Source organism: Corylus avellana, chromosome ca11 (genome assembly GCF_901000735.1).
Source record: "Corylus avellana chromosome ca11, CavTom2PMs-1.0".
In the NCBI taxonomy this organism is placed as follows: Eukaryota; Viridiplantae; Streptophyta; class Magnoliopsida; order Fagales; family Betulaceae; genus Corylus; species Corylus avellana.
The window spans coordinates 19,652,420-19,664,129 of NC_081551.1; the positions used below are offsets into that span (position 1 = coordinate 19,652,420).

General features: G+C 39.0%; 3 protein-coding genes across 4 annotated transcripts; 2 read left to right on the forward strand and 1 right to left on the reverse strand.

The window, feature by feature from the left end:
• The first annotated feature begins 134 nt into the window (after positions 1 to 134).
• On the forward strand, positions 135 to 2,753 carry LOC132166282 (pentatricopeptide repeat-containing protein At4g13650-like). Its single transcript, XM_059577076.1, has one exon. It carries the CDS (start codon positions 246 to 248, stop codon positions 2,583 to 2,585), a length of 2,340 nt encoding a protein of 779 aa, XP_059433059.1. The 5' UTR covers positions 135 to 245; the 3' UTR covers positions 2,586 to 2,753.
• A 1,884-nt stretch (positions 2,754 to 4,637) lies between these two features.
• Positions 4,638 to 8,857, forward strand: LOC132164887 (sugar transport protein 14). 2 transcript variants are annotated; one of them, XM_059575389.1, is made up of 5 exons: positions 4,638 to 4,768; positions 4,975 to 5,184; positions 7,071 to 7,393; positions 7,489 to 8,118; positions 8,215 to 8,857. In XM_059575389.1, exons 2-5 carry the CDS (start codon positions 5,043 to 5,045, stop codon positions 8,668 to 8,670), a joined length of 1,551 nt encoding a protein of 516 aa, XP_059431372.1. In that variant the 5' UTR covers positions 4,638 to 4,768; positions 4,975 to 5,042; the 3' UTR covers positions 8,671 to 8,857. The 2 variants fall into 2 exon arrangements, with proteins under 2 accessions (XP_059431372.1, XP_059431373.1); XM_059575390.1 differs by having other exon boundaries at positions 4,978 to 5,184.
• On the reverse strand, positions 8,790 to 11,652 carry LOC132164885 (CRS2-associated factor 1, chloroplastic). Its single transcript, XM_059575386.1, has 5 exons — positions 10,794 to 11,652; positions 10,487 to 10,614; positions 9,980 to 10,205; positions 9,754 to 9,881; positions 8,790 to 9,668 (listed from the first exon to the last, which is right to left on the reverse strand). Exons 1-5 carry the CDS (start codon positions 11,602 to 11,604, stop codon positions 8,829 to 8,831), a joined length of 2,133 nt encoding a protein of 710 aa, XP_059431369.1. The 5' UTR covers positions 11,605 to 11,652; the 3' UTR covers positions 8,790 to 8,828.
• Between the last annotated feature and the right edge of the window lie 58 nt (positions 11,653 to 11,710).

Below are 11,710 nucleotides of genomic sequence, written 5' to 3' on the forward strand. Positions count from 1 at the left end.
TTTTTTTTTTTTTAATTTTTAATTTTAATATTTTATTTTTTATATGTTTTTTAAAAAATAAATTATTATTTATTTTTAGTTGGGACTCGTAGCATACTATTGGATGAAATTGAACGATTAAGATTTGAAAAAAAAAGCTGATGGGCAATTTTTGGAGAATTGCCGGCTATCCTGATCCATAAATTACACCCCCGAATGTAGAAACGAAGCTCAGAGAAATCTGATTTGGGAATCACTGCCGTCAGATGGGAGTCTTTCTTCGGTCAACGGTCAAATCTTTTTCCCGCTCTCTTTGCGGCACCGCAACCGTAGACGCCATCTCCATCAGAGTGCCCGAACCACCCATTTCACTTCTATTTGAGAAGAACCCAAAGCCTGAATCGATCAGAGAGTGCAAGAAAGTCCATGCAAAGCTTGTAGTCTCACAGGCAATCTCAGAAATCCATCTCGCAAACAACCTTTTGAGCCTATACACAAAATGTAATGGTTTAGACCATGCACACCTCCTGTTCGACAAAATGACTCACAAGAACGTGGTGACATGGACTTCGATGATTTCAGCTCATGTTCATGATGGGTCTTTAGGAAAAGCTATGGATATGTTCAAAGGAATGCTTGAAGTGTATGAGAAACCAAACAAATTTACTTCATCTATCGCAGTTCGAGCTTGTACAGGTCTTGGTTTTCTTAGACTGGGCCAACAAGTTCATGGCTTGATGGTTCATTTGGGGCTTGAGAGTGATGGATTTGCGGGTAGTGCTCTTGTGGATATGTACTTCAAGATTGGGAATGATCTTGATGACGCGTGTCGTGTTTTTGATGGATTGTTTACTAAAGATCGCGTTACATGGAATGTTGTAATTTCTGGGGTTGCTCAAGTTGGCGATTCCCGTAAGGTTTCGAGATTGTTTTCAGAGATGCGGGTTGTTGGTGAGTTGGAACCGAATGATTTTACGTTTACGAGTTTGCTCAGGTGTTGTTTTTTATTAAAAGAGGTGGAACAAATACATGGGCTTGCTGTGAAGTTTGGCTCTGAAGGTGATGTTGTGGTGGGCAGTGCTTTGGTGGATTTGTATGGGAAGTGCTGCGATATGGATTCTGGCTGGAAAGTCTTTGATTCGATGGAGGAGAAAGATATGTTTGTTTGGAGCTCAATCATTTCGGGTTATACGAGAAATGATAGAGGAGAGGAAGCTATCAATTTGTTCAGAGAAATGTGTAGACATGGTATGAGACCTGATCAACATGCATTGTCGAGTACATTAAAGGGTTGTGCTGAGAATGGAGACTTAATGGCGGCAATTCAAGTTCATGCCCAGATGATAAAGAACGGGTGCCAAAGAAACTGTTTTGTTGCAACTGTTCTTTTAGATCTTTATGCAGATTCTGGTGACATATGTGAAGCAGAGAAATTATTCAGAACAGTTGATATTAGAGATATTGTTGCATGGAACTCGATGATCTTGGGTCATGCTCAAATGAAGAAGGGATCTCTCTCTTGCATCCAAATGTTTAAAGAACTATGTCAAACAGAGTCGTTGAAACCTGATGGAGGCACCCTAATTGGTGTTCTAAAATCTTGTCAGAGTAAATCAGATCTAGTCACAGGAATACTGATCCATTGCGTGATAGTGAAATCGAGCCAAACTCTTGAAACTCAAGTTGGCAATGCACTAGTCCACATGTACTCTGAGTGTGGAGCTATTGATGAGGCTTATAAAGCTTTCAATGATATGGTTCAGAAAGATGAAACATCTTGGAGTTCTATTATTGGTTGTTATCAACAGAATGGGTTTGAATTAGAGGCTTTGCAACTTTGTAAACAAATGCTAGCAGATGGGGTTCATTTTACCAGTTATAGCCTTCCATCATGCCTTGCAGCTTGTTCAAAACTTGCAGCTATAGATGTGGGTAAACAGTTTCATGCTTCTGCTATTAAGTTTGGTTTTCATAGAAATGTCTATGTTGGGAGCTCGATTTTAGATATGTATGCTAAATGTGGGGACGATGAGGAGTCTAGAAAAGTTTTTAAAGAAGAGCAACACTCAAATGAAGTAACTTACAATGCCATGATCGCCGGACTTGCACAGCATGGAAAAGCCCTTGAGGCAATAAAAGTATTCAATGAGATGGGCAGGATGGGTTTAATGCCCAACCACATAACATTCTTAGGTCTTCTATCAGCTTGTAGCCATGCGGGTTACCTAGAAGAGAGTTTTTATTTTTTTAATTTGATGCATAGCAGGTACTGTATCAGGCCAGAATCTGAGCATTATTCCTGCTTGGTTGATGCATATGGTCGGGCTGGAAAGCTTGAGGAGGCATACCAATTCGTACAAAATGATGGGAGTGTTTTGGCATGGAGAACATTACTAAGCGCTTGTAGGATTTATGCTAACACAAAAATTGCGGAAAAATCTGCCAGGAAAATCATAGAGCTTGATCCCAATGATCATGCTTCATATGTTCTTCTCTCGAACATTTACTCTGGGGAGGGAAAATGGGAAGAAGCTATTAAGTTGAGACAGAAAATGGCAGAGATTGGAGTGAAGAAAGATCCAGGAAATAGCTGGTTGGTGTTCTGAGATCTAATTCATGAGTCCTCTATGTGTAACTGGAGATGGCTGCATTTTGTTTACAAAGGCTTAGCACGGTGGTTGGAAAGCTTGAAACTGAGCTTTCTGGTGGAGAAAAGTTGAGAATTGAAATTGTACCGGCCACTCTGAAGAAGTCAGGAATCCTCCTCTTTTTTATTTTTTATTCTTTTATTTTTTATTTATTTACTTTTTTTTTTTAATTTTTAATTTTTAAACAAAAAGGGTAAGTCGGGAAGACTAATTGTTGCTATCATTCCTGGGCGTGACCATAGTAGCACCTACCCGCTGGGAGCCGCATAGGGGCTTAAACGGTAGGAACCGCAGGCACTCTCTCAAGTCTAACTGAGTCATTGTCTGACCTAGCCTCATCAGGATATTAATGAGAATCCAAAGTGGCTAATATTAATCAGGCATATGTGGGGATTCTCCATTGCGGAGATTCGAACCCACGCCCTAGTACATGCCCTGACCACTTGGAAACTTTTTTGAGTCATTGAACCACCACCCTTGATGGTCAGGAATCCTCCTCCTTGATACAGCAGCAAGAGCACTGGATGCCAAGTCTGAATATATTTCTCAGGATGCCCTAGTAAGTCACATCGGATAACTGTGGTTCTTGCGCATTGTTTGACAAGTAAGAAACTTGTGGAGTAACTGAGGAAGTTAACACTGAAGCCGCCTTTTCCTATACAAATTTCCAGACTTTTGACCAAAATTAAAATGTTCTAAGGATTTGAATTCTATGAGCTAATGCAGAGTTCATAAAAGATACATCTAATTAGTTATCAAAAAGATAATGTAGAGTTCATCTTTTGATAAGTATATATTTTTGAATTCGGAACAAGATATATCCAATTATTTATATTGGAAGAGTATTTTTTATTTTTTTTCACTTTTTAAGGAGATAAAAATATATTTCAAATATAACAAACTATATATTATCCGTTTCAAATAATTGAGAGATCATCCTAATTCTGAATATTCTATCATTCTACCCTAATGACAATCTAGAAATCCTACTAGGCATAATAAAGCGGAGATCACTAGTTCGAATCCTCCTCTTACTCTTGTATGGACATGTCAAAAAAAAAAAAACAAAAGAAACCCCACCAGACTCCCATCGAGCCCACATGCAGCCGCCACAAATGATATCATCATCATCAGAGTACGACTTTCCACTACCAAAACAAATCGCATGTGATTGGCTTTTTTGGGCAAGTCATTATTTATAGGATCTTTTGTTTTTTCGCCAAGCTAGAAATTACATAATACGTCTCTTGCAATGTGACCCCATAGCCTTATGAATAATTACATTATAATACAAAAAAAAAAAAAAAAAAAAGAATTAGGTGTTCAAATTGAATTGAGATCCCTTATAATTAAAAGTCAACATTTAATGCCTCGATTATACAAAAGTAACTGACATTTTATAGACCAATAAATTTAAAATGAAGGGTCAAGATTAACAATTGAATTCAATGGTCTATAAAAAGTCAGTTACTTTTGTATAATGGAGGCATTAAATGCTGGCTTTTATTTTACCAAAGTTTAAATGATTTTATAGACTATTAAATTTAAAATAAAGGACCACGATTAACAATTGGAAAATCTTTAATTTCTTCCCAATCGGAGGAGATCCGAATCCATCCAAATTGCACATTATAAGACATTTTGATAAAAAAATAAAAATAAAAAAAGTCTGAAATTTGGACCTTCAATTAAAAAAAAAAAAAAGTGTCTTTTGCCTGTGTTGGCACTTGGGTGCAATGGGGCCAATAAGTAGACAGGGCACATAGAATGATGAGATTTGAGTGTTTCGTTTGAAAACCGAGACCGAATTGGTCAAAACTTTTGAATCGGATTCCTAAATATCGGCCATGCTAATCTTTGTGGGATATGATGAAAACAAGATAAGATTGCCAGATGAAAGCTGTTCCAACGAAATAGGGGGCCCAAAATTTAGTCGACGTGCTCCTCATCTTCTTCGTCTTTATCTGGAAAAAAAGAGAGAATTAATTATTTAAACAAGATCACAGAGAGGAACAGCAAGACTGAGTACATGGCACACCTATAATTAGCTCCAAGAGAGGCAATATAATAACATAGCTCTCATTAGCCTTCAGCCAACCTTAAGCGTTGGTTGGTTTCCTCATGCCCAAGAGCAAATCCTGGTAATGTATAAGCAAGATTCCATGAACATATCAAATAAGATAATGCTAAAATAATTGAAATTTAGTCAATACTTTTAGCAAGTCATTGTCTGTGGTTTTATATGCAGAGATTTCAATGTTTTTTATATTAAAAAATTAAGCTTTGTTTTCTTTTAGTCCTACCTCATTGGGTTGACTCTGCTTTTCTTACTTCTTTTTTCGCACAGTAGTAGTACAGTTTTTTCACAACACAGAGAGAGAGAGATAGAGGGGGAGATCAGAGGGAGCTTGAGATATGGCAGGAGGAGGGTTTACAGATGCAGGCACCCTTAAAAGGGCCCATCTGTATGAGTACAAGATTACTGGGTATTTCGTCGTTGCATGTATTGTTGCAGCTATGGGAGGGTCTCTCTTTGGGTATGATCTTGGCGTTTCAGGTCAGTAATGAATAATTGAGTTGATTATCTATTAATTTTATGATCTGGGGAGTTTCCCATTCATGAATATTAGCAATGATTTCCATTTTCTTTATCTTTTTCTTGTTTTTGCCGGAAGAATTTTACCTGTTTATCTTTGATATCATCACCAACATTGTTTTGTTCTTGTGTTGTGGTTATTGTTATAATTAGATCTTCAAGCCAAAAGAAAAGAAAGATTATGATTGTAATTATGAATACCATGATTAATTCATGTCATTGCAGTCATCATAGAAAATGAAATTGTTATTGGAAGTTGGAACACGCAGAAACTACAGCCTGATCTTGCGGAATTCATTTTCCAGAAAGTAGTTAGGTTAATTAGCTGTTTTTTAAACAATTTTTTTTTTCCTTAAACAGCAAAACGCGTTTATGTTCGGTTAATTTGTGTTTGGCAAACTGTTGAATGAAAACTAAAACAAGGGAAAACGAAAACACCAAAAAAAAACAAAAAATCTGGAAACAGTTTACATGTTTCTGAAAACAGTTTTCGCTGTTTTCATTTAGTCTTCTTTGTTTTTCTTCTTCCGTCTAGAGAGATATTGTATATATTGTTATACATGTAAATTATATATATTTAATTATTTACATACTTATATTAATATTAGTATTCTTATGACATAAATGATAATATATAACACATGACGTACATTTTTTGATATACTCTTAAACGTATAACATATAACATTAATTATTTAATATACTTATAATTTATAACATATAAGTATAATATATATATATGTATGTATTAATAAATGTATATGAGTGGAGCCTAAACAAGTGAGTCTTAACCGAGTTTATACTAAATATATTTCACATATAAGTTTTACTAGTGAAAGAGTTTAGAATTAGGATCCTCTCTAATTCATTTGAACTGGATAATATCAGATTAGTTATATTGGAAGATTATTTTTATCCCCTTAAAAAGTGAAAAGATAAAAATACTCCTCCAATATAACTAACTGGATAAGTTCAAATAAACTTTTGAGAGTTTAAGCCCATACATTAATGAGAGTGTTGAAATATTAATTAGATGGGAACATGATTTTCTCCATTTCAAATGAACTGTATAATATTTATATTTTTGTCCTCAAAGTGAAAAGACAAAAATACCCCTCCACTATAACTAATTAGATATTATCAATTTCATTTGAAATTGAGAGAATCCTAATTCAATTAGATGACCTATCATCTTAAGTTTTTGGTATAAGTCATGATTTATGATTGCTTTTTAATCAAATCTAACAAAAGCCTTGAAAGAATCATTATTTCCCATGGAGTCCCGCTATGCAGCTGCCAAAAAGCAGCCTAGCGTAGGACATATATTAAAATAATAATAAAAAAAAAATGTTTTGTTAGTTAAATTTCTATAAGTTAATATTTAATTTTTAATGCCTCAAAACTTGTTTTTGGATTCAAAACTAAAATTTAGGGGTGCAAAGTTAATCCTTTAGGAATTTGTATCACCTAAAAGAGATTTGATCATCCTAAATTTGATGCTAATACCTCAAATATAGTGCTAATATTTCAAATTTAGATTTTCTTTTAATATCTCTCTTCTTCAATTAAAAAAAAAAAAAAAATTGCCACGTCAGATTTGGCAGACGCCTGGATAACCCCAGGCTGCCGAAAATCTCAACTCTTTCCCATGTGAATAACTAGAAACCACATTTTTATCCCTTAGTAACAGTCCCAATCAACCCTTGGATTAATCATTAGTTAAAAATCTTCTGTAAATAAAGAGGCCGTCTTTATTATATTCATACCCTTGCGAACATAACATCCTTTATTGTTTTTCTGAGCACTTGAAAATCACATAAAGAATTGAAGTTTAATGCTAATTGCAGGTGGAGTGACTTCCATGGATGATTTCCTAAAGGAATTCTTCCCGAAAGTATATAGAAGGAAGCAAATGCATCTGAATGAAACCGACTACTGTAAATACGACAACCAAGTACTCACACTCTTTACGTCTTCTCTGTACATTGCGGGCCTATTCTCCACGTTTGGAGCTTCCTACGTAACCAGAAAATGGGGCAGAAGAGGCAGCATCATGGTTGGAGCAGTCAGCTTCTTTCTGGGAGCAGTTCTCAATGCAGCTGCAGTCAACATTGCAATGTTAATCATTGGCCGCATCCTCCTTGGTATTGGCATTGGATTCGGAAATCAAGTAAGCCGCCTGATTCTCAATAAATAACAAACTCCCAATCACTGATTAACTGCTTTCTTGTTCTAATTAATTAATTAATGGGTACGTAAATGCAGGCGGTTCCATTGTATCTTTCAGAGATGGCTCCGGCAAAGATCCGAGGAGCGGTGAACCAACTGTTTCAATTGACTACATGCTTAGGGATTCTGATAGCAAACTTCATAAACTATGGTACTGAAAAAATCCATCCATGGGGGTGGAGATTATCTCTTGGTTTGGCTACAGTTCCGGCGACTCTAATGTTTGTTGGAGGTGTTTTCCTTCCTGAGACCCCCAACAGTCTTGTAGAGCAAGGCAAGCTAGAAGAAGGAAGAAGGGTGTTGGAGAAAGTGAGAGGTACCTCAAACGTTGATGCTGAGTTTGCTGATCTTATAGATGCAAGCAATGCAGCAAGATCCGTAAAGAACCCATTCAGGAATCTGTTTGAACGGAAGAATCGTCCCCAGTTGATAATAGGGGCATTGGGGATCCCGGCGTTCCAACAGCTAACCGGCATGAACTCCATACTCTTCTATGCTCCTGTCATATTCCAAAGCTTGGGTTTTGGCTCAGGAGCATCTCTATATTCATCCATTTTCACCAGTGGAGCGCTTGTTATTGGTGCACTCATGTCAATGTCATTGGTGGATAAGTTTGGTAGAAGAGCTTTCTTTTTAGAAGCTGGTACCGAAATGATATTTTGCATGGTAATTTCACTTTGATCACCTCTCTTATATATACTTGATTTTTCAAAGAAACTTTTCTGGGTGTTTAGAGTACTTACCAGCTTGTTTGATCTGCAGGTGGCTGTGGCCGTAACTCTGGCACTGAAGTTTGGGCAAGGAGAAACCCTCTCAAAAGGAATTGGCATCTTTCTTGTTATTGTGATCTGCTTATTTGTCTTGGCTTATGGAAGATCTTGGGGCCCTCTGGGTTGGCTAGTACCCAGCGAGATCTTCCCATTAGAGACGAGGTCGGCTGGTCAGAGTGTTGTGGTCTGTGTCAACCTCCTCTTCACAGCATTGATAGCACAGTGTTTCCTTGCGTCGCTGTGTCATCTGAAATATGGAATTTTCTTGGTATTTGGAGGATTAATTATCATCATGAGTAGTTTCATCTTCTTCCTACTGCCAGAAACAAAGCAAGTTCCAATCGAGGAGGTGTATCTTCTCTGGCAAACTCACTGGTTCTGGAAGAACATTGTAGGAGAAGGGGAGCAAGCTGGTGACTCGGATGGGAGATCAACATTGCATGTTTAGAATCTCCCCCGGAAAAATCTCCCAATTAAATTATGACAAATTGTTTCATGCATGCATGCATGTTGTACAGTTTGAACATAATAAGGCTTTTTTCTTTTTCTTTTTCATTTGGATTGAGCAACAAAGTATTGTGTAAGACAAAAATAATTTACATTGCATTATGCTAATAGTTTAGCAAGTTCATCCACTCTCAAGCTTCCTTGCGTCACTACATCTTGATTAAGTACATCAAAATCTTTCCGTCTTTTAACATTAGCAGTCTTCTCACTTCTTTCTGAGGGAACTCTTGTGTCATCCATCTCTTTCAAATCCTTGGTTTTTTCTTGCTCCTCCGGCTTTTGAACCGCTACCTTTCTAGGTCGATGCCTAAAAACGGGACCAGGTGGGGCATACTTGGCAAAGGCAACTGCCCTTTGATAAATAATGTCGCCATCCAAAGACTCATCATCTAAAATAATTGCACTCCCATTGTCAACGGCTTGCTTCCTAAGTAGGAGAACTCCCTCTGTGCAAGGTGCACTCAGCCTTGCTCTCTCATTGAGATCTTGAACCACTTCCATCCTACTTCCAGCGCTCCCAACTGTTCCTGCATTGATGTCAGATCCCATTGTGGTTGTCTGAAGTCCTTCATGTGTGCAGCTTGTATTATCCAATACGGCATCATCGCTTCTGCATTCTTGGCTCACAGCACCTACAGATAGCTTAACATTTTCTATTGAGGATAGGTCCTCACCTCCCTCTACACCCACATCCACAGAACCCATAGGGGACATGCCAATACTAAGTGTTTCAGGACTTGCAGCCTGAACTGAGATCATTGGCGCAAATGATGCTGATACTTCTTGGCCTTCAAAGGGCAGTGCATCATGAACACTGGATTTCTTGGCTTCCTCACCATCATCAGTATCTAGTTTTGGGATGGAAGACTTCCAATTCTGTCCTCTCCACATAAGTATGTGCTCATATGCGAATGAGATAAGCACACACGGGACAAGATCCTGCAATTAAAGAATTGAGGGAACTGTTTTAATTTCTTCTAAAGTTTAACTGAGAATTAATATAACCAACCAAAGTTTACCAAACCTTAAGTTTAGCACCAATTCTTCGGTAGTCGCTCCCATTCACCCCTTCACAATTTATTCGCACCAGTTCACACTCTTCAAATGCCTCTCTGACATTTTTTACTAGGTCACAGTACACACCATTTTTTCCTGTGGGACATACAAACCATGGAAAATTCTCAGTTTCCTTGCAGACAAACTGAACATTTATTGTCAATCTATACAAAAATTCAACAAAAGGAGGATACCTATCTTGCATATCGGTATAAGTTTCTGTCCCTTATTGCGCATTTCAGTCGCTTCTTCCTGTGTTAGACCCTCAGGAACCTGCCGAATCAACCTTGGATATACAGGGGGAATGGGTTTCCACAGCATGAGAGGAAATCGGGGATGAGTTCTATAGTTATAATTTCTTCCTCGGAATAGAAATAGCACCCCACCTTTACCATAAATAATCTTCCCCCCAGTTCGTTCCTGTAAAATCATATACCTTAAGGAACATAACTCAAAGTACAAACCATAAAATAATGTCAAACAGCCCAAATATTTATATTGCATTGCATGATTAAAACATCACTTGGGTAAACATTGTAACTGATTGCAACAACAAGTAGACTTGTTTTTTGGGTATTCAAGAACCAATCATACTACATTTAACCATACTAACAAAATTAAGATAAACCATTGACAGCACAGGCATGTTTAACTGAATTAAGGAAACAAAGGCTTGGAGGAGTAGCGGCAAGAAAACCAACCTCTAGTTGCTGGCGCACATTGTCCATGTCGACCGTACACACACCCTTGCATTTTATCTTGCACACTCTCCGCCGCTTCCAGAGAGCATGTATGTTATCCAACATGTTGTGTGTCAAACCATCTCTCCCTAACAAAAAAAAAAAAAAAAAAAAAAAATCGCAAGGATAATCCAGCAAGCGAGAGTTAGAAACCTAAATCACAATTAATTTCTGCAAACTTATTCCAATCTCTGCGGGAGCAAAAATAACTAACAACCCAACAACGTAGCGCTCAAAAATCAAAACCAACAAAAATTCCAAGCTTTACCCATATTCAATTGCCGGTTGGATTTCATACACCCATTGACCAAGGCCCCAATCTCCTCCTTCGTCAACGGCTCGCCCAGTATCTCCTCCCTCGACGCCGCATGGCACGGACCCGCCCCGGCCAGGAACGGCCCGGGCGCCTGGACTGGCTTGACACCCTTCTTATTCGGCGGCGGCAGCCGGAAGGAGTCGAACTCCCTGAGCGGCTTCTTGCTCGGCGGAAGCGGGGCCCGCCCGGTCCACGGCCTCGGCATAGTGGTGGGCCCGAACGGCACGAACGGCCGCTCCCGCAGCTTCACCGGTTTCGCCTTCGGGGTCTCAGTGTAGCTGTACTTGAACTCGAACGGAGCCCCGTCTATGACGTACGAAACGCCGTCTTCGCCAATGGTGATATTGGCGTCCCGAGCCACCGGTTGGGGCTCGCTGGGGATTTTGATTGTTTTGGGGGTTAGCTTAAAGGCGGGGTGGGAATTGTTATTATAGTTAGGGTTTTTGGAGTACTTGGATTTTTTGCCAGGGATTGAAGGTGAAGATGGAGAGGAGGGCGTGCCTATGGACTTGAATGTTTCGGTTTCGTTTAGGGAGGAGGTAGTGGCAGTTTCGGGAATGTTGGCGATTCGGGAGGCGGAGTCGAAGCGGCGCACACGGCGGATGTCGTCCTCGATTTCCTTCTGGGCCCGTCGGCGAGCTTCGAATTTCTCGGCGTTGGCGTTGTACCAGCGCGAGAACCGGACCTCCGTGGGCGGGCGGTGGTGCGACGGGTTCGGTGGTGGCGCGGAGATTGGGAAAGGAATGGCCAATTTTAGCGCCATTGATTTTGAGCGAGATGGGATAAATGGCACCAAGAAATGTGATTTAAGCAAGCAGAAGAGGAGTACAAAAGAAAACATTCCCGTCCCGGTGAGAGCTGCAAATGAG

Excerpts from the sequence above, each read along its gene's own strand:
- LOC132166282 (XM_059577076.1), top strand. The coding sequence starts at position 246 with ATGGGAGTCTTTCTTCGGTCAACGGTCAAATCTTTTTCCCGCTCTCTT.
- LOC132164887 (XM_059575389.1), top strand. The coding sequence starts at position 5,043 with ATGGCAGGAGGAGGGTTTACAGATGCAGGCACCCTTAAAAGGGCCCAT. Across the intron at positions 5,185-7,070 it reads GTATGATCTTGGCGTTTCAG|GTGGAGTGACTTCCATGGAT; the intron begins GTCAGTAATGAA and ends TGCTAATTGCAG. Across the intron at positions 7,394-7,488 it reads GCATTGGATTCGGAAATCAA|GCGGTTCCATTGTATCTTTC; the intron begins GTAAGCCGCCTG and ends ACGTAAATGCAG.
- LOC132164885 (XM_059575386.1), bottom strand. The coding sequence starts at position 11,604 with ATGGCGCTAAAATTGGCCATTCCTTTCCCAATCTCCGCGCCACCACCG. Across the intron at positions 10,615-10,793 it reads CAACCGGCAATTGAATATGG|GGAGAGATGGTTTGACACAC; the intron begins GTAAAGCTTGGA and ends TTTTTTTGTTAG. Across the intron at positions 10,206-10,486 it reads ATGTGCGCCAGCAACTAGAG|GAACGAACTGGGGGGAAGAT; the intron begins GTTGGTTTTCTT and ends ATGATTTTACAG.